At 40.0% G+C, this 24319-nt stretch overlaps 1 protein-coding gene and 1 long non-coding RNA gene across 6 annotated transcripts in view; both read right to left on the minus strand.

The window, feature by feature from the left end:
- LOC310698743 (THO complex subunit 2-like) overlaps nucleotides 1-24319 on the minus strand; it is a 56136-nt gene that overhangs the window by 22570 nt on the left and 9247 nt on the right. For all 5 annotated transcript variants that reach the window (XR_014521720.1, XR_014521721.1, XR_014521722.1 and 2 more), the window contains exons 2-17: nucleotides 23327-23370; nucleotides 22162-22253; nucleotides 21131-21182; nucleotides 18831-18901; nucleotides 18132-18253; nucleotides 14703-14836; nucleotides 14094-14260; nucleotides 12847-12939; nucleotides 11263-11418; nucleotides 7295-7467; nucleotides 6181-6376; nucleotides 3781-3822; nucleotides 2571-2701; nucleotides 2366-2467; nucleotides 1454-1538; nucleotides 626-719 (exon numbers count right to left, since the gene is read on the minus strand). Coding sequence is in view for 2 of the 5 variants with exons in the window: in XM_083486202.1 (XP_083342328.1) it covers nucleotides 626-719; nucleotides 1454-1538; nucleotides 2366-2467; nucleotides 2571-2701; nucleotides 3781-3822; nucleotides 6181-6376; nucleotides 7295-7467; nucleotides 11263-11418; nucleotides 12847-12939; nucleotides 14094-14260; nucleotides 14703-14836; nucleotides 18132-18253; nucleotides 18831-18901; nucleotides 21131-21182; nucleotides 22162-22253; nucleotides 23327-23370 (1754 nt within the window). In the remaining 3 variants the exon portion in view is untranslated. The remainder of the gene's footprint in view (nucleotides 1-625; nucleotides 720-1453; nucleotides 1539-2365; nucleotides 2468-2570; nucleotides 2702-3780; nucleotides 3823-6180; nucleotides 6377-7294; nucleotides 7468-11262; nucleotides 11419-12846; nucleotides 12940-14093; nucleotides 14261-14702; nucleotides 14837-18131; nucleotides 18254-18830; nucleotides 18902-21130; nucleotides 21183-22161; nucleotides 22254-23326; nucleotides 23371-24319) is intronic.
- The window catches only part of LOC310698943, a 273173-nt gene that overhangs the window by 21816 nt on the left and 227038 nt on the right, over nucleotides 1-24319 (minus strand). The gene's annotated exons all lie outside the window — the stretch shown is intronic.

Consider the following 24319-nt stretch of genomic DNA (forward strand, 5'->3'; position numbering starts at 1 on the left):
GGATAAAGCAAAGAACAAGGAACACCCTTAGGTGTATTTATTCCTCTTCTGTCAAAAGCTACAGCTCCCTAAATCTATGACACATGGCCAAATGAGCAGTCAAACACGGCTTGGCTCTTAACGATTACACTAACAGCAGTTCATGAGTCTGAATATTTAGAAATTTACAATATATGATAAAGGGATTACTACTACTGTGCTACAATGGCAGGATGAATTTTTTTTAAAAAAAGCTTTCAATTATTCAATTTGTGCAAGGAGTAGGCCTGGGCAATATGGTGATAGATTGTTGAAAACCAGCTTTAAATCCACACGTGATAACCCGTTAAAAATATTTGCCCAGATGGTAAACCATTCAAAGCCAGAGGATGCTTTTGTCTCAGCACTCCCCTGCCTCCCGAAGAGGGCAGCAAATCACAGAGCAGGCGCAGGCCAGGAACTTTCATCTGGCTAGAAAGCAGCTTGCTCAGCTGAGCTGTTTAAGAGGCACCCCTGTACAACAAAGGCGCTTGCTCAGCTGAGGCAATGATTCTCATTGGAGCAGTAAAAACAAACAAAACAAAAAACTTGTGTAAGATATAACCATTGGGTAACTAGCAGTTCTAGGAAGTTAGCAAAAGGATACATGCCAAGACATCATAGTTCAAGGAAGTGAGGTATTTCAATGAGTCGACAACGGGGGTGATTAAATTATCATACTTCTGTATCTGAGACAAAATCTGAAAAAGAGCAAAAATGAGTTTCCCAAGTATAAGAAGAAGAAGCCAGAAGTCCTTAAAAACTCTTAAAAGAAACTACTGTTATGGTTTTCAATCTGAAGAAAAAACAAGTAAGTAATGAAACTTCATGCACACATCTGCATTACATAGTTAATGTGTGCACTTTTCCTAACGTATTATATGAGAAGAGCCCTGCTGCATTAAGCCAATGGCCCATCTAGTCCAGCTTCCTTTTCTCAAAGTGGGCAACTGGACGCCTATGGGAATCTCACAAGCAGAACCTGAGCACAACAGCACTCTCCTCACTTGTAATTCCCTGCAGCTGGTATTCAGGGGCATACAGCCTCCAAAAGTGGAAGCAGAGCTAAGCCATCGCGGCTAGTAGGCATTTACAGCCTCATCTGCCATGAATTTGTCTCACTCCTTTTTAAATCGATCCAGGTTGACAGCCATCGCTACATACTATGGGAGTGAATATAGGGTCTTTGAAGAAGCACCTTTTCTCCCCATCCTGACAACACAGTTTTACTGGATTGCCTCAATTTCTAGCATTTTAGAGGGAAATTATCCATTTTCTCCACACCATGCATAATACTATATACCTCTACCACGTCCCACCACCCCACCCCCATATCAAACACATTTTTAAATATTCAACTTGTTTTTCGGAATAAGGTAACTTAAATGGGGCTACTAGAAAAGCAAAGGTAGTCAATACTTATCTTGCCACATACATAATCAAATAAAATGGTTGGGTTGCTGTGGCTCAGTTTTCCTATTTGTCTTCCAGATGGCTTTACGTTTTCCTTGGTTAGACGCCTACAAGAGTACATTCACATTTTAGTTCCTCTCTTTGTAGTCTTATATTCACATTTTTCTACTCACGGCTTTAGATTAATCTAGTTTCCTGTAAATGTAGATAGACCTTCCCAATTCCCCCAGGGAAAACTCATGTTACAGGCAACTTTCACATACAATTTCTGTATTCAGCTTGGAACAGAGGATATAAAATACAAATAGGCAAACTGTAATGAATTAACGCTCTGGGGCAGAAAAGATTCAACAAGGTTTGTAAAGCTAGTGTATTTTCATTTTATTTAAGCTGGCATTATTTAAAATAGCACAGTCCCAACAGCTAAATTTTCTGACACATCTACTACTCCTATGGTAACCACCTGTACCCAGGGTCCTAGCCAACACATTTCCTTATGGGGTGGGATAATTACTCTCTTCATGGAGCAAGCTTCCATGCATGAAAAGGGAGCTGTGTTCGTGAAAGGACCCATTCCATGAATCAAATTCTCCTTCTGTAAATGGAAACTTCTTCGTGTACAGTAATTTATCTAACCATATAATGAAACTGATTTAATATTAAATTGTAGAAGTCTTGTCAGCCTGCCCAGCTTTCTAAGTTAAGGCAGTGTTTTTTGTTAAATATAAATTACAGTTTAGAAAGTTTTATTTAAACACGGTATTACTTGGTAATAGCAGGTAGCATTTCAATCCAATACTTAGGCTGCAATCCTAAGGATACTAATCGTGGGAGCCAGCTTCATGGAACCCAATGGGACTCACTGCCCTGCTACAATTTGTTCTATAGTCTCGTCAACATTCCCCAGGAGAAAACAAGTTTCAACATAACTTACTTCATAATGTATTTGGCTCGGTCAATTGTCTGAGCTTTAACTCTCACCAGTAGTGGGTGGCTATTGTATGTTTCATTCTTCCACTGCCCATAGAGGCGATACCTATAGGAGGTTCCAAGAAATCAAAATATGTATTTAATGCCTCTCTTAGATAATTTGATGAAGAAATTCTGATGCCATATAGTTTTTACGGGTAATTACTCACCGATACTGGTATGGAAATGTTTTAAACATCCCCCAGAGTTCCTCAGACATGCATGCATTACAATCCATCAAAGAAAGAGAAGGAAGCAAAACCTGGTCGGTAATACTCAGCAAACAGCTGAATAACAACTCCTGAAAGAAAGGAAAGGAGCTATCTTATTTGAAGGCAAAATCAAAGGGTAGACATTCTACAACTTTATGAAGCAAAGTCTATGGCTACTAGTTTTACATTTTAAAAAAGGATTAAATTCTGTCAGTTTTCTGTTATATATTTTTGAATTTAAAAAACAACATGGCTTTAAACCATTAAAATATGACAATACACAGAAGCTGCTGTTGCAGTACATTTCTATGCCACCTTCCCACTAGACTTGTGAAGAAAACAAAACAGCAAAAATTAATGAAGTCACTGTGGCAACAGTGGGGTCATCTGGTTTTATTTTTTAAAGACAGGTGTTAAGTGTATACAGTCCCATTATTCCAAGGGAGAAGGTTCACCACAGTCTTACTAGGCACTACTAAATCAGGATACATTTGTCCTAGTTGACCAATCACCTGCTTTTTCTATTCAGGCAACCAGGTAGAAAAGCTGTATTTGGCAGCTATGACATGTGATGTACAATAGGAATAGACATTGGGGAAAGTGGGGGGGGGGGAGGCAAGAAAGGTTGGTGCATATATAACATCCTCCCACATCCCCTCACCCTGTTGGCGAACTGCTCTAATAACGCAAGCTCTGAAAACTTTCTGCACTGAAGTGAATGGACATTGTATGTGAATATCTCAGTGCACATTTGAGGCCACACAAATGTTTGGGTCTTCAACAGTACACTTGAGCCCTGGAAGCTAGAGGCTTTAGAAGAATTGTGCCTCTTGCTTACTTTGAAATAGTAGTATGCCACACTTCAGGGTGAAGCCCATCTAAAGTATCTTACAACATTAAAAATGTTAATACAACAAATAAATTACTATTATTATAGAAACAAAGAAGTAAAACATATTCTAAGCTTTTGAAACCTTCCTTGGGCTTCCAAGACAGCTAGAGGGCAGGCTACAGGATCAACACCGAGTTGCAGCTTTTATTATAGCTGTTCCACCTTTAAGCAGCATTACATAGACTATCCAGATATATGGTGGTCATTTCTGCCACACTTATAATCAGGATTGGAAAGGGGGGGGGAGAATCAAGAATACATTTTAAAACAGCTCACCAATTTCTCTTTTTCCTCTTGCTTGCCTGCATCTGCTTGGTGCTAAAAACAACAACGAACAATCAAATACTACTAAAATGCAATGGTTTCATATCAAAGGCAATCTTGAGCAAGTCAGGTTATTCCCCTTCCCAAGTGCAGGGATCAGCTGAGCTACAGCAAGGTCTGCAAAATTGGATTCCTTGGTCCTCTGCTGCCGAAGAGAAAGTGGGGTACTGAATAAGGTGAATACAAAGCTGAGTAGTAAGGAGAAGCTCTCTTTACTGCTGAACACAGGAGGGGAATGGTGTTGCTCCAGCCACAACTGTCTGTAGCAGTTCTCCAGAGTATGAACAACCACAAATGTCTGGACACTCTTGTAAGTATACTTCCCTCCCTTTAGAAGCCAATAGCCAAGTTGGGCTTAATACTAAACCAGTTTAGAGTTACATGAATGGGCCTTGGGTTTGTGAATTCCCTCCTTCCCTCTGACAAGACAGCAAGAAAATTAGAAGAATCTCCTTTCTGTTTTCAACTAATAATTATAAATTAACCTATGGTTAATTACTTTAAGTAAGGTCTGTTGACACACACTAGGATCAAACTGTAATTTAAGACATGACTTCTTGTTTAAAATAACCAGAGCCTGCAGTTCTGACATAACAAGCAAACTCTGATTAGTTTAATCCAGGAACAGATGCTTCCAATCTCTTTTCTGTGGAAGCGCACCAAAGGAGAGGTTCATCTACTCTTAAATAATGGTTGGGCCAATGTGTGAACTGCAACCTTGTCACTCTGAACTGTGCTTAACTTGTTTGCAATTGAACACTTCAGACATTTTACCATTACTGGGGGGTGGGGGTGGAATCAAGTCTCAACAGTATGCTTGATGCTTTCTGCAAAAGATATTGTGCCATGCAAGTGATATTTACAGAGACATTTGTCAAAAACTGCCAAGGATTTAGATTTGCAAGTGCTTATCCAAGTAGTTAACAGATGCTTAAAAACTTGCAAGTGTTAGAAGACATATTTTACTGTACTTTCTATAGAAAGTACTGTGAATATTTTCAGCTGTTTAACAAGGAAATTACACAGGGCACTTTTCTGTAAGAAAAGGGTCAAAATTTTCTCTCAATGGATTGGCAACAGTACATTATTTGTACAAACAACTTCTTATAACATAATCCCAAAGAAACACTCCAAAATACAAATGGCATGAAAGCTTCATTTTGGCAGCTGTTTACATGCTTTTTGTTTTGTTTTGTTTTTTTAGTCAGTCGGAAATAGCATTTTAAAACCATGGAAGTGTGCATTACTCACAATTTACAACTGAAAAGATGAAAAGTAAAATATGGAGTGGCAGGTTAGGGAAAGAATAAGTGTTACAAGACTTACAGACATCTTCTTACCAAACTTCCTATATCCCAAACGTCTACTAAAGTTCAATTTTTTTTAGAGCAGAGTTGCCAACATTATACATTAGCATTACTAGAGGAGAGCAGGTGTGGGCCTCTGGTTTGTAAACTCCCTTCCCCAAGCCCTTCTTTGCACATGGCAATTAAAAACTTCCAGTCATTTTCTTTGTAACAAATCATAATTTGCTATCCATATCTGGAAGACCTGAACATGTATACATAGCTGCGCTTCAGTTACCCAGGCCCTGGTATCCTCTCATTTGGATTACTTCAATATGTTGTATATGAGGCCGTCTTTAAAACAGTATGGAAACTTTAGCTCACAATCCTGCTGCCATACTCTGAACTAACTAGGACTGGGCATTAAAAAAACACATTATGCTGAAGTTCAGTCATCTCCAGCAGCTTCCATTCCATATCTGGGCCCAATCTGAAGTGCTTGCCTTTATCTTTCAGGATCTTTGGGGTTTGATGCTACAGTAACCAAGCAATGAAGGGCTCTAAAGGACTTCAGGGCAGTTCAAAATCACCTCTTACCGCATGTGCCAATTCAGAGCCTGACATCTTCTCCAGAGAACTTTTTAAAATCCTGTTTTAAGTATTACTGTTTTACTCTACACGTCTTGTTTTTTAGGCTGCATCATTTTTTATTGTTACTTTCTATGCTACTATCACGTAATCTTTAGCTAGTTGTATTTTATCTTGTAAGTTTGCTAAGGAATCTTTCGTTATAAAATAGCTTATAAAGGCTGTAAGTAATTGTTTCTTATTTGTATTTAATAAGAACTATATTCTCCTATCCTTATTCAACTTTCAGAACGCTAACACCTTTCACTTTAAATAGGGACAAGATTAGGCCATCAACAGTTTCCTTTTAAAATCTTTTCAGGAACTCTTTGATCTCCTACATATGCATGCTAATATGTACAAAGCTACAAAATATACTTCTGTAGGGCACAGAAACAGTTTTTGGGAAATTTTGTTCATTAACTATAAGGTTACCAACCTCTTTCATAAATGCTTTTCCAAGACGCACTACTTTTGCAAACAATATGGGGTCATGAGAGAGATGTGGGCCAAGGTAACAAAGCATGTTGATCACTTCCTTTCTTAAATCTTCAAAACTTTCTACTTGCTTGGGTGCTCTCTTGTTTTGCAATGGAAGAATTGGTGTCCCTTTGGCACCTTTGGGTACTCCAACCCTGTAAATGAGAGGCAAGTTTTACAGTTAGGAGCAGTAGAAGTTGCTGTTTACTGAGCCAGACCATTGGTCCATCTAGCTCAGTATTGCTTACACTGACTGGTAGCAGTTCTCCAGGGTGTCAGGCAGGGGATATTCAGAGATTCCAGTGATTGAACCTGGGTCCTTCGGCATGCAAAGTAGCTATGGCCCTTCCACGGTTTATACAATGCACTTTAAACATATCAAAGTACTTTCTTCTACAGTTTCTGTGCATTACTTGTAATTGCAACATCCGTGCACTTGTCAGATTTCCTCCATTTAATGCACAACCAACCCCAAAATAGAGGACCTGGTGAATATTAGGCAAAGGGATATGCATTCAGTAAGCAACTTCTGCAGACAATTTCCATGTAGCACAAGAGGTGCAGGTATAGAATGATTTTTTTAAAAAATACACCAGACCAAGCAAAAATATTACAACAAAAAAATCATACTGTGAAAAAGCTTTTCTGCCAAGACCTTTTCAGCAACACTGCTATCGTTGCCTACTAAAGGACAGTGTGACTGAGCAGGATTTTTCTCTTTCTTTTGGATCTCTTTCCATCCACCTGCCCCCTTTTATGGCTTTACACATTAGGAGAATAGAAGGTCTGAAACTAGGCCCTAACACAGACAATGCCTACCTAGGTATTAGTACATTTGTTTTCATTTTAAGACTTGGCATCCCTAAATAACAAGCAGCCTCATTGGCCTCCATGTGTGAGCTTTTAGAAGCTCCATGTGTGAGCTTTTAGAAAGTTTATAAACATTTCCTAACATCTCCACAGATGAATCAAAGGTTAAGAAGAGCTCATTTCAATCAATCACAGCCAGATTTATGCATGGTTAGCTTGTACAAATATTCTCAGTGCACATATCATCTATTCAATTTCTTTACCTTCGGTAGAGAGGTTCAATCATCACATGAAGAAGCTGACAAAGAGCAACAGCAATAGGTTTGTGTGAAGTTGCATAAAATGGAGGCATCTGATCCATAATGTTTTGTGCATGTTGCCAGTCACCAATTTTTAACATTGCTTCTAATAAGCCCAGTTTCTGGTTATCAGGTGGCTGAAAAGATAAGCAGGCATGCAAGGTTGTTTAGTGCAGAAAAACTTTTTATCCTCCCAAGGTAAGAGGAAGAACTACCGTACCCATGCTTTCTATGTACATTTGCATCTCTTACATACATGATAACTGGGAGGAAATATTAGGGCTGTCACTTGTTTAAAGGAAATCATAGCTGATTAATAGCATATGAAAAAGTAATGAGTTTTAATCAATTAAAGCTGCAACTGGACTTCCAGCGAGACAAGATGGCAAGCATCACTGCTGCAAGGAGCTCCTAAGGACCGCCAGCACCAACTGCGCTGACTAGCTGGTCCCCACACTGCCACCACTGGGGGGGGGGGACAGGGTGCTCGGCTTGACAGCCAGGGAAGCTGTGCGGAACCCACAGCCCACCCCCCCTGTGGCCTCGACCACGCAGGGACCAGGAGCACCCGGATAAGGGGTCTGGAGGCCTCCGGAGTCAAGAAGAAAACAAAGCAAAGAGCAACAAGGAGCCCCACCCCCAGTTGAGCACCAGCCTCTGAGCACCGCCTTTGAATATACAAATAAAAACATCAAATATCTATATACATATATCTCCCCATCAATTCTCAATAGTGTGTGTGTATTCATATTCTTGTCTTTTATCTCCTAACTTGAATCCACAATACACGATATTTTTTCTCTTCCTTTTCCTTCTTTTAATGACAATCCTGTTAAATTTTTAATTCTTCATGGTATTTACATACGTGATGATGCGTACGTAAACACCATGAAACCACACATTGCCTTCCTACAAGAAGTATACAATCCACCCAAAGGAAGCAAACTCCTGAGCGAACCCCGCTTCAGTCAACAATGGGTGGCACCTGACTCAGAAAAGGCCAGCGGAGTAAGCATAATACTCAGTAGAGACCTAAATTTTAAAGCCACAACAGTGCTAAAAGACAAAAAAAAAGGAAGATTCGTTTTTCCTAAAGCGCTATGTACTAGATGGCAAAACAAAAGCAACAATTGGCTCCACATATGTCCCAAACACAAAACAACTAGAGTTCATCCAGAAAACACTAAACAAATTCCTCTCCTTCTCTGAAGGAGAAGCAATCCCCGTGGGCAACCTTCCTCAGATGGAAACCCCAAACACTTAGAGACGCCTACAAACTACTGAAAATGCTAAAAAAAACACAGGGCTTTATTGACATCTAGGGAGAAAAGAACCCAAGAGACTCCAACCACACATTCCAGTCTGGATGCCACAGCACAATGTCCAGAATGGAGAGCATTCTGCTCACACAACGCCTGATCCACCTGGAAGAAACAACAAACACTGGTAACATTAAAATCACAGACCATACCCCAGTAGAAGCTACCCTCAAAATAGGAGAGGAATCGCAAACTACCCCATCATGGTCTTTCAGCCCCATCCTAACCACAAACCAACTAGCTAGAGAGCCTCTTGAAAACTCTCCAAAAATACTTTAAGGACAATGATGTGGATGACATAACAACTCCCCTCCTCTGGGACACAATGAAAGCGGACATCTCCTCCTGACAACAGAGGGACATGAAAAAGGGATGGCATTCACAATATACAAAATACTGCTCCAAAATCCCACAAACCCCCTTGATGCAATCAAAGAATAATAGGAGCACAACAGACTATGAAATTAACCCCATCCAATGGACTAGAATGTGGTCTAAACCTCCTTTTAAGTCCATATCAGCCAAAAGAAGGGAACTCACTCAAACTCACCTACAGGTGATACTTAACACCACAGAAACTGGTACTGATACGCCCAGGCCTCACTTCCACATGTGGTGGGAATGCCCTAAAATCCAACATTTCAGGACAGCATCCCACAAGAGGTATGCAAAATAACTAAACAGGTATTAGAACTCACCCTAGAACTGGCCCTACTGAACATCTTCCAAGATCATAATGGCCACTCACATTACACAGAGCTTATAACCCTCCTACTCTCAGCAGCCAGAAGCCTCATAGTCAGACACTGGAGGGACCTGTCAGGTTTAAACACGAACCAATGATATAAAATTGTATGGGAAACGGCCTTACTAGAAAAGCTAACCAATAAGCTGAAACTGACATGGGGACAAATAGAAAAGGATGCCTTCACCCCAGTATGGCTCCCCTTTATCACATACACAGCCCAACAAGAAGACAAGAATCCACCAACAGCATACAAATCAATCTGGCATACCTGACCCAACACATCCTTCCCCACTCACAAATGCAAACAAATCCCACTGCAGACAACTACACCCTGCACCCCAGTACCTCTCACTACCAAGAAAATGTAATAAACCAATAGAAAGAACCTACCCAGTTGATGCTGACACAAAACCCCACAGGCACACTATACAGTGGTGCCCCGCAAGACGAGTGCCTCGCAAGACGAAAAACTTGCTAGACGAAAGAGTTTTCCATTTTTTGAGTCGTTCCGCAAGACGAATTTCCCTATGGGCTTGCTTCGCAAGACGAAACATCTTGTGAGTTCTTGCAAGTTTGTTTCCTTTTTCTTAAAGCCGCTAAGCCGTTAATAGTCGCTAAGCCACTAATAGCCGTGCTTCACAAGACGAAAAAACCGCAAGACAAAGAGACTCGCGGAATGGATTAATTTCGTCTTGCGAGGCACCACTGTACAAAAGAATATAAGCCTCCCCACCCCACCTCTCCCCTCTCTTCTTCCCCAACCTTATACTGTACTCAACACCAAGGACTCATAACAAATGTAACTGATCTGTAAGAAAGACTATACAACCTGAAAAAAGAGGCAAGGCATGTTCTTTTGTAAACCAAGAAAATCTTTAATAAAAATGTATTTTTAAAAAAAAAAAAAAAAAAGCTGCAGCCCTATGGTCACTGGGAGGATGTTTCAGACCTCCCTCTCCGAGTGTAGAGAGAAATTTGCCATCAGTGAAATCTGACCTTGTGAAGCTGCTCCCTGCTGCTATGGAAACCTTCACATCCCTTGCTTTACCAACATCAGAGCTTTAACCTCAACAGAAGTATAAAGAAGGCTTGGCTGAGGGCAGACTGGAAAAATGACCCCTGATATGGCCACAAAATGGAGGAAACATACCAGTCCTGGAGCTGGCATATTTATTCTTCCCTCCCACTGTTTCCAATGGGAGCAATACTGCTAAAGGAAAAATCAAAACCTTGGAAAGAGGATCAATACTGCCACTTTGTTCCTGCTTTTCCTCTGCTGCCACAAACCCAGTAGTGTGTTTGGGGAAACTGGATTGTCCACCTTTGGTTCTCCCCATCCTGCTTGTTGAATTGCTCTGTAATGCTGCGAACACCCGCACAGTGGTTTTGAAAACCATACAAAACTCCCCCCCCCCACTCAGTATTGTCAGCTATGTCTCACTGACAGCAGCTCTGTCTCAGGTCATTCCTTCCTCATTATCTGCTACCTGATCCTTTTAACTAGAAATTTGACTTTTGTCATTCTGCATGAAAAATATATGCTACGCCACACAGTCTCTTTAGAAAGCATTTTTTATATATATAAATAAGATGAATATAGAAAACAGATATAAATACTGAATTTGAACTGTTCATTCTAGTCACAGAGTTTGGGTTTAATGGGCACACAGCTTAACAGATTTGTCCAAGAGCTCTGAATTAGTTACAAGTGCTTTTGTTTTTCAACAGCTGCATATCCCCCCCATCTCTCAGCAAAATAGATTTCTGTAACTGCAAAAAATGTACTGTTTAACTAAAGTTCTGCTCAACTGAGATGTCTGGATATCTGTGCTAGATTTACAACTTTAAATATCCTTAGAACTTACTTTTTCTGTTTTCTCCTCTTCCTTTTCCTTTTCCTTTTCTTTCTCTTCAGTCTTTTCGGAAGACAATACAACCACTGTGAGTTTCCTCACAATTAGTTTGGCTTCTCCAATTTCTCGTTTATGTTCTTCAATAATAGTGTTGTCTGCTGGAAGAAGCTAAAGAGACAATTTGGAGATTCTTATAAATAAAGGTGTTTTACTTAATTGTGAATAAAATTGTGAATGCCTACTGTAATCCTCAGTAAAACTCCCCAAAACAGATACCGTATTTTTCGCTCTATAACACGCACCCGACCATAACACGCACGTAGTTTTTAGAGGAGGAAAATCCGTAGGCATGCTACCCGTAGGCATTCCCTCCATAACACGCACAGACATTTCCCCTTACTTTTTAGGAGGAAAAAAGTGAGTGTTATGGTGCAAAAAATACGGTCCTTGAAATACTGGAGCTGAAGATTACGAGATTGAGAACAAGTATTGTGTCTCTGGGCTACATCCTTACCCCTCCACCCACATGTGCCCACTTTCAAGTACATATATGGTTTATTAGTGTCAGTTCCTCATGATGTCTGAGCCAGAAACCAGTTTAAGCCAGGGTGGATAAAAATCAATGGTTTTTTTTTAAAAAAAAAAATAATAATCATTTTTTTATTTAAATGGCATTTTTTTATTTAGGGTGAGGCAGGGCAGATTGATGCAGAAAAATTCAATCTCATATTTTATGTAACAAAAATGAGCCAAGTAATATTTTTTTTTGTTTTATGCATGGCATGACTAATCAATATTATAATAGCAATCACAAGAACCATTAAAGTTAGAAGATAATGAGGATGTAGTGACTTGAGTAAAAAAAATGGGTTTTGTATCATTCTGCCCCACCTACGGGGCACTTTGATACACCGGATGGGGCACTTTGATACAAAGCATAAATTATATGAGAATCGTAATTATTTACAAAAAAATTAAAAAAAAAATTATTGTGAGAAATCAGCCTTACCATTTGTTACTCAAAACCTAAATTATGTAGCAAAACAAAGTGTTTCACACATATCATAGACTTTATGGCAGGTTTTCTTAACAAAACATCAAAACCTCTCTTAATCTTTCCCCAAGACCTATCCGTTTTAAAAAAACTTTGCAAAAACTTAAGTATAAGAACTCACATTAGGTAGTCAAAAAAATAGTAATTTAAACAAAATGCTTATAAAAAATAAGATAATAACATTTAGCTTCTATTGCACATTATATCCATTGAAGTCAATAGAAAAAGTATAAAGAGATGATATTTGAGATGTGCCCTTAGAGAAATTTGTTTTTCGCAACTGCAAAACAACATCCCTGAAATCAACGCTTGCCTTATCTTCTACAATGGGGAAGACAAACACACAAGATCCTAGTTTTCTCCTGAGATATGACACTGAGATAAACTTGCCATAAGCAACTAGATGAACAGTCTAGAATGCAAATGTGCACAGAAATTAGCAATGAGATACTGTTGTTGTTGTTGTTTTTGTAAGCCACAAGTAACAATCTCAATAAAAATAATTCATATGAGCAGTTTTCACTTCAAGAAAAATAACTTACATGGACATAAAGGTCTTCCAAATCTATCAGATTGCTTTGCAAAAGTACTGCAGCAACTCTATACAAAGAAACAGGTGTCTCTCCATTTGGCTCCTAAAAAGAAAAGGCTAGCTTTAGAAAGTCAGTTCAGAGTGTTACAGAACATTAGAGGGTCCTCCATTTTAAAAGAAAGGTAAAGAGGGCGGAGGTTTAACAGAGAAGGCATCTCCCATGCAAGAACTTGCACAGTCGTGCAATAAATCAGTTGTTATATTACCACTGCTTTTAAAAAAAGTCTAAGCACTTAATCTTCTGACAGTTCAATTTTCTTCAATTTTCTGTAATAACTTCTATAATATGAAGTTTCTCCCAAATTAGCCTAGTGTGACTGCAAAAAACATAGATCCATTGGAGGGGGGAATCACAAGAGGGGAAGAACAGAACAAAGAATATTACGTTCTCCTCTCCCTATACCCACGTTTTTCATCTCCTCCGCAGAGCCAGTTATGGTGACAGCTGCCCCTCTGCTTGAGCCAGAAACTGGCTTCAGAGGCAAAATGGTATTGTGATGAAGATAAGGATCAGCCATCACAGGGACTTGTCAGGCTCAGAAGATAAACAACCTTCACTACGGGAGAAAGATGAGCTCATCTCCCAAGTACAAAGCACTCAAATCCTAGCAATGCCAACACTGGGGAGGGAGGAGTTTGCTTCATCTCCCTTTTGGCACTTCCAAACATATTGTGGGTTGGGGTGAGAATGTGATGAGAGAATGCAAGGTATAATGTCCTCTGTGCCAATTTCACATGGTTTGATGCTTAAAACTATTCAGCACTGATTTGCAATCTTACTGCAAAATCACTCCATTAAATATGTATTAAATTTATCTCAATGTACAAATTTTCAAAACATTTTATTCTAATATAAGCATTTTAAAATGTATTTTTGTACTGTTTAAAGACAAGAACTGTATAAAACAATTTGAAGGAGTGGAAAACACAAAGGATATTTATAAACTGATCTGCATAGTAGCTCATTAAGAAGCATGAACATTTAAGGCTATGAGGCTCATTAAAACCTTATGTCCAAGTAAACAAAATGTTAGCCATGATTACCTTTTCACAGTCAGCTCAATGAGGCTTAAGTACAACTAACTGGATCCAACACAAAATTATTTCGACTAATGTTTCGTATTAAGAAAATAAGCATCAGGTAACTGGAAAACACACTAATACCAATGAATTTTAGACTACTAATACCTGCATTACCTGATAAAACTTAAATTTGAATCCAAGGATATGGCAGAGTGTTTGAGGTTCACACATGTACATGTAAGATTCTATCAAAGGTACAAAGAAGTCATCATACTCTGGCCTGCATTCATAGACTTCTAAAATAATATCCAACACTCTGTTGGGATCAAGGTTGAAACACCCTACAAAAAAAAAGATTTAAAAAGTTATCACTGCCTAAGGCAACTAAAACAACCCTTTTAGCTGTATCAGAAAATGTCTTCTATCAATTCTAAACAGAAATTTATTAACTGTATTCATAATTAGGCACACCAGTATCAGTACATTTACAGGAATATGGAATTTGCCCTATGTCTTTACAGGACTAGATATAAGAATTAAGGGTTGTTTCTGACCAATTTAAGTTTCAGCTGGCCTATTCAGAGTGTGACTTAGGTCAGATACCACACTTAGAAACTATAGAGACATGGCCTAAATTTCAGTTGGGCTGAATGTTCAAAACCAGACAACATTCTTTTTTGGGGGGAGCAAGTGTTTATAAATTAAAATTAGCATTGGGTTAAATCCAAGACATATCATAGCTATCCAGGAAAAATGTCAAACATGCCAGTGTATTCGCCTTACCTATTAAAGATTTGATATTTTCTAAGATCAGTTCACTAGTGATATTGCCAGATAAATCTTGGCCCAGTTCAGCAATCAGTTTTGCATAACCTTCATTCTCTTCTCTTAATAAATTGAATTTCTGTTGCTTATAACTACAGAAATAAGAATAAAGAACAAAAATAACATGTTGACATTTTTAAATTAAAGCCATACTTACAGTAATACTGAACTGATCATATCTGCATTTATTTTTCTAGGTTTTCATATTACGTTTCCATAGATGTGAAACTGAATTCAATTTAAGAACTTGTTTATATGGTCTATTTAACCCAGGTATGGAGAACCTTTGGCCCTTCAGATGTTTGCTGAACTACAACTCTCATCATCTCTGGCTCTTGGCCATGCTTGCTAGGGCTGATGGGAGTTGTAGTTCACCAACATCTAGAGGGCATAAGGTTCCCACTCTTGATTTAACTCTATTGCGTACAAGCTACATGCTGATGCAAGCTGCTTACAGTGAGGGGGGAAAGTATTTGATCCCCTGCTAAATTTGCCAATTTGCCCTCTGACGAAGAAATGACCAGTCCATAACTTTAATGGTAGGTTTACTGTAGCTGTGAGAGACAGAACAACAACAGGAAAACCCCCAGAAGACAAAAGTCAGAGATTGATGTGCTTTAGAATGAGTGAAATAAGTATTTGATCACCTATCAACCAGCCAGATGTCAGGCTACCTGGTATCTTCACTGTATGTAACAAGCTGAGATTAGAAGCACCTGCTGTAAGGGAGAGGTTTTACCTGTAATCCCAGCTCATTTCAGTATCTGTACAAAAGACACCTGTCGACAGAAGCAATCAATCCAGCAGATTCCAAGGATGTCAGGGACAAGATTGTATATCTACACAAAGCTGGACTGGGCTACAAGACTACAGTGGTACCTCGGGTTACATACGCTTCAGGTTACAGACTCTGCTAACCCAGAAATAGTACCTCGGGTTAAGAACTTTGCTTCAGGATGAGAACAGAAATCATGTGGCGGCAGCGGGAGGCCCCATTAGCTAAAGTGGTGCTTCAGGTTAAGAACAGTTTCAGGTTAAGAACGGACCTCCAGAACGAATTAAGTTCTTAACCCGAGGTACCACTGTATTGCCAAGCAGCTTGGTGAGAAGGTGATAACAGTTGGTGCAATAATTCGCAGATGGAAAAAACACAAGATAACTGTCAACCTCCCTTGGTCTGGGGCTCCATGCAAGATCTCATCTTGTGGAGTTGCAATGATCAGGAGAACGGTGATGAAGCAGCCCAGAACTACACGGGGGGAACTGTCAATGATCTCAAGGCAGCTGGGACCATAGTCACCATGAAAACAGTTGGTGACACACTACACCGTGAAGGACTGAGATCTTGCAGAGCCCACAAGGTCCCCTTGCTCAAGACAACACATGTACAGGCCCATCTGCAGTTTGCCAATACACATCTGAATGACCAAGAGGAGAACTGGATGAAAGTGTTGTGGTCAGATGAGACCAAAATTGAGCTCTTTGGCATCAACTCAACTCGCCGTGTTTGGAGGAGGAATGCTGCCTACAACCCCAAGAACACCATCCGCACCGTCAAACATGGAGGAGGACATATTATGCTTTGGGGGTGTTTTTCTGCTAAGGGGACAGGACACCTTCACCGCATCGAAGGAACGATGGGCGGGACCATGTATTGTCAAATCTTGGGTGAACACCTCCTTCCCTCAGCCAGGGCACTGAAAATGGGTCGAGGGTGGGTATTCCAGCATGACAATGACCCAAAACACACGGCCAAGGCAACAAAGGAGTGGCTCAAGAAGAAGCACTTTAAGGTCCTGGAGTGGCCTAGCCAGTCTCCAGACCTTAATCCCATCAAAAATCTGTGGAGGGAGCTGTTCGAGTAGCTACACATCAGGTTTGAGTAGCTACACATCAGCCTCAAAATCTTACTGACTTGGAGAGGATCTGCAAAGAGGAGTGGGACACAATACCTCCTGAGATGTGTGCAAACCTGGTGGCCACCTACAAGAAACGTCTGGCCTCTATAATTGCCAACAAGGGTTTTGCCACCAAGTACTAAGTCATGTTTTGCAAAGGGATCAAATACTTATTTCACTCATTATAATGCACATCAATCTCTGACTTTTGTCTTCTGGGTTTCTGGGGGTTTTCCTGTTGTTAATTCTGTCTCTCACAGCTACAATAAACCTACCATTAAAATTATGGACAGGTCATTTCTTCGTGAGAGGGCAAACAGGCAAATTTAGCAGGGGATCAAATACTTTCCCCTCTCACTGTACATACCTGGAGCTCATTGAAAATACTGTATGCAGATAGGAGTTGTAAAATTCTTCTTCTTCCAGCTGCATTATTTTGCATCTATTAAATGCTTATACTGTATAGAGAGGTTCACCAGTCTTCAAGCAGTGGCTTTCCGTGTGATGTCTGTCGGAGAGTGCAAAGCACGTGTGTGTGTGTGTGTGTGCACACGCGCACGCATGTGTGTAACATCATACACAAAACTTTGGTTCAAAATCTTTTGTCATCTTTGACACGGGTGTATCTCATGACTGTAGGAATACCTTGCCCTGTTTCAAAAATAAGTTTCACTTTTTATCTTGTAATTAATGTTAAATGGTTCTGTGTTCGTAATATTGTACATGGGCACCAGGTTTTTGTACTGCGAGATCAGGAAATTAAGTTCTTCGAATATCTGAAAATTATTATTTATTATTATTACAGATATTTCAACTTGAGCATGATTTACTATTGTATGTGTCCCTTTGGCTGCATTTTAGCCAAAGACTTGAAGCATTTAGGCCAGGGGTCTGCAACCTTTAAGACAAAAAGAGCCACTTGGACCCGTTTCCGAAGAAAAAACAACAACTGGGAGCCACAAAACCATTGCGACATTTAAAGCAAATATATCTCCGGAGCCACGATCTGACAGCGGGCGGGAAGGTGACGTCAGGACGGTGCATGACTAACGCACGCACCGCCCCCATGCGACATCACAGCCAGTACAGGCGCCCGCCACAGTGAGGAGTGTTGGGGCGCACAATGCGCCTCCTCCCCTCGCTAGTATCCACCCCGGAGCCGCGGCAAAGGTGTAAAAGAGCCACATGCGGCTCCGGAGCTGCAGGTTGCAGACCCCTGATTTAGGCTAATAACCTTTCTCAGCGGCCACATTCAGCATGCTGGGCTGAAGCTACAAGTTGATGCATGCAGCTTAACACTTGTATTTCATTGTTGTTGTTATATTATTGTTACATTATTATTATATGCAGTGAAACAAAACATGGAGCAACAGCAGACTTCGTGTCTGAACCAGTGTTTGTTTCTCTCTACATTCAGGAGCAAACCACAAATACAATTTTGGATTGCTGCTGAGACATACACTCAAATGGAACTTAGTTTTGTACTTACAAAAGTTTTGTCTTGATTTTCACAGATTTCTGATTAAACTGCTGAGACTGCTTGATGAGCCCTAATGATTCTAATGTTTCTGGGTCCAGACGTTCTTTTAGTATAGTATCTGAAACCAAGTACTGAGTGGAAAAAGAACACAGTAGACATTATCCATTGCAGCACCTGACCTTTGGTTATCTTACGATGAAAACAAAAATAACTCAAATTAAAGACATGAAGATTCAGGCCTGGTGAAAAACCTGTACATGCAGCTGTACTGCTTCAGGCTGTGCTCATGCGAATGAACGTTTCTTGGTACAAAAGAGCCTTCCTAGCAAGAGAATGGGAGGAGGTTTCTAACCTAGATTTCTCTCTGTAACACGGTACCTCTGAGAGAGAAAGACGACAGAGAGAAACATTCAGTCACTTGGAACCCCATTTACAACCTAAAGAGGCACAGCTCAGACACAGGTTTAGCAGTGAACTGAGAACTAAGCCTAAGTCTCAAGGGGGGAAATTCTACATTTCACGTGTGCAGAACTGTATATATTCCACAAGAGGGCACCAAAATGAACGGGAGACTAACTGTCTTCTTTTCACAAAAGGCCTGTCTCATATAAATTGCATCAAATCTGGATAACGAAAATTTAACATCGCCACCTAAAACTCAACATTTTCCTTTTTTAAAAGCAAAAAATATACAGAAGCATAACTTACCAAACATGCTGACACCAACTGCATGAACTGATCCCTCTTGCTTTTTTCTTCTAAGCAACTAGTTTCAATATCTTAAAAAACAACACAGGAGAGGAATTGGCATAACGTATCAACAATATCTGCCTGATTTCTGAGTCTTCTATGATTTTTCATTTCAGAAAATATCCTGTAAATACGCCTATCAAACAACTACCCCAGAATTTAGCATTTCTGGAGTAGTTGTTTGATAGGTATAGCTGGCTCGTACAAATAGTTGACTATTCCAGTAATAAGGATTGATATTAGAGGGTTATTATTAAATAAATATAAAATTAGCTCATTCCCCAAGCTTAAATTAGAATGCTATTTCCTGTAGTTTTATTTTAAATAAAGCCCAGAATTACTTAATACAGTCATACCTTGGGTTGCGAACGTAATCCATGAGGGAGGCATGTTCGCAACCCGCAGCGCCTCGCCTGCGCACGCGATGCAATTTGGCGCTTCTGTGCATCCACAAAGTGTGATTTAGTGCTTCTGCGCATGCGCAAGAGCCGAAACCCAGAAGTAACCTGTTTCGGTACTTCCAGGTTCGGCGCAGTCCGTAACCCGAAAACGCGCAACCCACAGCATTCACAACCCGAGGTATGACTGTGGTGCAATCTTGAGCATGATTCTTGAGAAGAAAACATCACTGCATTCAATAAGGCTGTCCTATGTAAGTGTGAACTGGTTTGCCAACTGCAGTCTAATGATACTAACACTCTTGTCTATTAACAGATCTAATCACACAATTGTGACCAAGTCACAAATCTAAGCATTGTTTAGCTCAGGCCCTGATAAGACAGAAATAATTTCAGACATGATTTACAACCCGCGTACATCTAGATTTGTATCATATTTTCTCTCTCCTGCAATGTTTTAACACAACTAGCAGACATCTATGCCTATAAAGAGAATCTATCTTCAGTTAAAACAGAAACTGCCAAGGTTGCAAAAGTCTAGGACTATTTTATTTTTCATACACATGCCTTCCTTTTAATAATTTTTAAAAGTTTTTTCTCCTTTTTCATATTTTTAATTAGAACCATTTTTCGTAAGCAACAGTTAATACATTAATTAGATTAAATTTGAAAATAGGAATAGGAAACTATTTCCCATGAACTTGATTTGAAAACCTTTAAGGCATCAAAACTGTAAATAATAATGGCACCAAACTTAGCATATAACTAATTTCGTTTATTTAAAGCATGATTACTCAGATATAGAATACAATGTGTTCATTGCTGAATAATAACCAAGCTTTAGAAATTACTAAGATAGAATGGTCCAAGATAGTCACATTAAACCTCAACAATTGTTAGGTCAGTGGATCTTCTCCTCAAATTTTATAGTAGCTAAGAATTTATGATTTTGGATAGGCAATCTATTCTATTACCATAAGCATATACAGTACTCAGATGTTGCTGCAGAAACTTGCTTAACATGTTCAGTGGTACCTCTGGTTACAAATGCTTCTGGTTACAAATGCTTCAGGTTACGAACTTCGCTAACCCAGAAGTAGCTGCTCTTGGTTGCAAACTTTGCCCCAGGATGTGAACAGAAATCACACGCTGGAGGTACGCGCACAGCGGGAGGCCCCATTAGAAAAAGCGCACCTTGGGTTAAGAACGGTTTCAGCTTAAGAACGGACCTCCGGAACGAAGTAAGTTTGTAACCAGAGGTACCACTGTACAAGCAACAATGTAAGCTAACATATGTGATTTTTGGACTGCTTTTCTGTGCAAAATACTTATCTAAGCATAATGCTTGGGTAGCAAATTTATTTTCAATATCTGCTAAACCAAATTAAAGTAGTGTGTTTTAAGAAAATGGTTAAAAATAGTCTGAACAACAAAAAACTTGCCACAAACACTGCAATGTAAAGTTGTCCTGTTCAAATTTCCAGCCAGACCTGTTCTCTTTTAGGACACTTTGATTCTGCTTCTCTGCCCTACTGCCCTCTCACTCATCAATAGACATGCAGCGCTCCATAATCACTGATCATACTCGGTCCTCACTGGACTTGTGTGGGTGAGTTCTCTCCGCCCCACCCCATTTACTATACTCCCGCAAACCTTGAGGTTTCTCCAAGCATAATGACAGTCCCGTTTGTATCTGAATGACCCTGTTTTGGCTACACAGTCATCAGCACTAAGCACCTGAGCTTGCTATTAGAAGAAGTGATTATTTCAAGAGAAGTTAACCTCATCCCTTCATGGTGACCTGGGTGCTACATACTAAATGTGACAGTGCTTCTGAAGGTAAAGGAGGGGTGAACTTACCTAAAATGCAAAATACATCTGCTAGAATGGAAGGCATGTCATCACGAAATTCCTATTAAAAGAAAAGAATTTGATGAGTACACTAAATATGTTTTAACTGTATACATCACAGTGTCTCCCCAACAGCTAAGGAAAACAGATACAACTGTTAAGTCTCACGTGTTTTTGGTTTTTATCCAAAGAGCAATGGCAAACTGCCTCTGCAGTATAATCCAGAGGTCATCAGCTATAAGCTATTATAAAACACAGGCTATTTAAGAACAGTGACTACAGCAGTCCCAAGAAACACCATTTAAAGCACAAAGTGAAATCCCCTTCACCCTCAAACTCAAATGTAGGGCATGAAACTGGTTAAATTATATTTTCTGAAATCCCACTGATTTAAGTGGAGAAGTTAAGTATGAACAAGTGTTCATCCCGTAGACATCAACAGCACTAAAACATGGGCTGAATTAGCTTGGCTCAACTGTGCCCTTAGTTGTTTTAGACCGGGGTCAGCAAACTTTTTTTGGAGGGGGCTGGTTCACCATTCCCTAGAGCTTGTGGTGGACCGGACCGTGCACATGCGGCAGAGGGGGCCTCTCTCTCTTCACCAATCTCCCCCAGCCCCTCCCCCTGCCTACCATTGGCACTGCGCTATCCCAACTGCAGCTTCTGTGCCTGCCCTTGCGAGAGGTGGGTGGTGGCGGAACCAGCGGCAAGAAAGGGCTCCTTTCGGGCCGGTCGGCCCTCCGCCGCCCACCTCACTCGAGTATAAGCCAAGGGGGGCTTTTTCAGCATAAAAATACACATACTCGAGTGTATACGGTAAATAGTATAATTATATCAAAATGAATCAGAAACAGATTTTGTTATTAGTAGACAGCCTGACATTCAAACCTCCTACTTTGAACATTCTGGCACAAGGAAAAGAATTGTGGCAGAAAACCATTCTCCAACTTGTTCAGTTTCATTTGGAAATTTAAAACAGTGTTGAACTAAGAAGGCTAAGCAAGAAGTTTTGGTAAAAGGTACCACAAAAATATACTTACTATTACATCATTAAAAACACTGGAAGCTTGATCGTGCTTTAGATTTCCCTTGACAACATGGTATGCAAGCTCATATAAAGCCTGCTGGATACCTGCAAGACATTGGGGGGGGGGGGTTGCACTGAATCATGTAATTTTAAACTCTGATGAGGGTATTTTATAGCATTCCTATACAATAATTTCACAGAATTCATTTTGTTATTTCCAATTATGTTCTAATTATGGCTGAACATTACCAAGATAGATTTCAATCCAATTCTTTTTTGCCAAAACCTGTTTTTCGCCAAAAATGATTTCAAAACAGGTTTTTTTATAAAAGCTGAAAAAAGTCTAATATATAGGTATCAGAGCAGAGTGCTGTTGCACAGTTCCTATTAGTTTCAAGAAGGCTTGCAAAAGGGAATGTTCCAAGTGACTATGCAAGAGCTCTGATCCAAAAATCACCAAATTTTATCTATTACACACTCAATGATCTCTTTTCAAGTTTATCACAGTTACTATTGCAACAAGAAAACACCGCTTAAACCAAAAAGTGCAAAGAACTGTGATCTGCTCACAGTACTAATGGATAAGTTTAACTCATTTTGAACCTTTTGCACCGTTACTTCATCCTCAAGACACTTCTGAAGGAGTGAAGGAAGCTCCTTACACTTATTAGCTGTATCCTACTTCCTTCTACCATAGGCAGAAGCAAATTAAGTAGGCATACCTCAGGGATATTTGAATATAAAGTCTCTTCGCCAGGATAGAACCCACAGCACTACTGAGTACCTCCTGAGTAAAGTATAGGGACAAAGCATTGCCCCAGCATCCCCTCTTTTATTCATGATAAAGTTTGTCCTTTTAACAGTAGTCTGGGATGAGTGATCACTATCTCAGACAGTCCAAGGGCTGGCATACAACTATTTGGACTGTATATACTTTCTTATTTGAATAAACTTTCCCATGCATATGTTAAAATGTTTTTAAGATGTTCATTTGAAAAGTAGTTAGCTATGTGGTGTGGAATGGCTGCTATACAAAAATCATGTTTAAAACTAGTTTGAAGGCACACAACTGGTTTTGAAAGTTTCTAGATCCTGACCTCTATAAATAGCTATCCTAGTTAATGTGTAAGATTAATTTCATTATTTTTAATAAAAAAGCATTAAATGTATTTACTTACCTCTGAAAGTTACATTTTCAGACAGATTACGGCAAAGCTGCAAGCTAAAACAAATAAAATGGATTTTTTAAGCATCTTAGTTCCTAGAAAGTTCGCCTACTGAAAATTTATTATTTTTGATTGTGTGGTACAATATTCAAAATTTTGTAACTCAGTAATATATTATACTCAAAATTGATGCTAAAGACAGGATAACGGATAAACAAATACAGTAATACCTTTGTCCTATAACCCACCCACCGAGGCAGCAACTCCAATCAGTGGTGGAGGGGAGTTTTCAACCTGGCCCTCCTCCACACCTGCTTGAATTCTTCCTCTTGAGGAAGCCAGCCTTTCCCCACTTTTGGCTGGCAGAGATAGAAGTTGCCCTGCTTCTCCCACTGCTGACTTATTGACAGCCCACCTGGGCTCAGCCTACCAGGGGAGTGGGGACTATATAAAGTCCAGGGCTGATGCGGGAATTGGCATCCCAGAAGGAGCTGAAACCAAATGGGAGTCATCCCCTTGGGGAGAGCAACTTCATGGGGAGAGCAAGGGCAAGGGCTACCTGCTTAACATCATCCTAATTGTTTTTACTGTTTCTTAATATGTTTTGCTTTCGGAGGGAAGAAAAGATGTGTGTGGGAGCAGAGGAGCTGGGGAGAATAGGAGGAGCCCCAATCACAGGGGAAGCCTGGTGTGTGTGGTGGGGCAGACACAGCACAGGCAGTTAGTGGTTGTGCTATGTGCCAGCACCCACACCCCACAACCTGGGGAACTGTGCTTGCCCTATCAGCCAGTCCTTAAGTCTGAAGCTGCTACTGTTGAATGCCAGGTAGACTCTAAATAAAATCTCCCTCAACCATGATGTGATTGTGGACAATGAGACTGGTCAGGTCTGTATTACGGAGACCTAGGTGGGTGAGAAAAGTGGAGTTGGTTTCACCCAAATATGCCCACTTAGGTACTCAGGGCAGCATCAGTGCAGACTTGAGGGTCAGGGAGTGTGAATTG

The sequence above is a fragment of the Podarcis liolepis genome (assembly GCF_965112155.1).
Source record: "Podarcis liolepis genome assembly, chromosome: Z".
In the NCBI taxonomy this organism is placed as follows: Eukaryota; Metazoa; Chordata; class Lepidosauria; order Squamata; family Lacertidae; genus Podarcis; species Podarcis liolepis.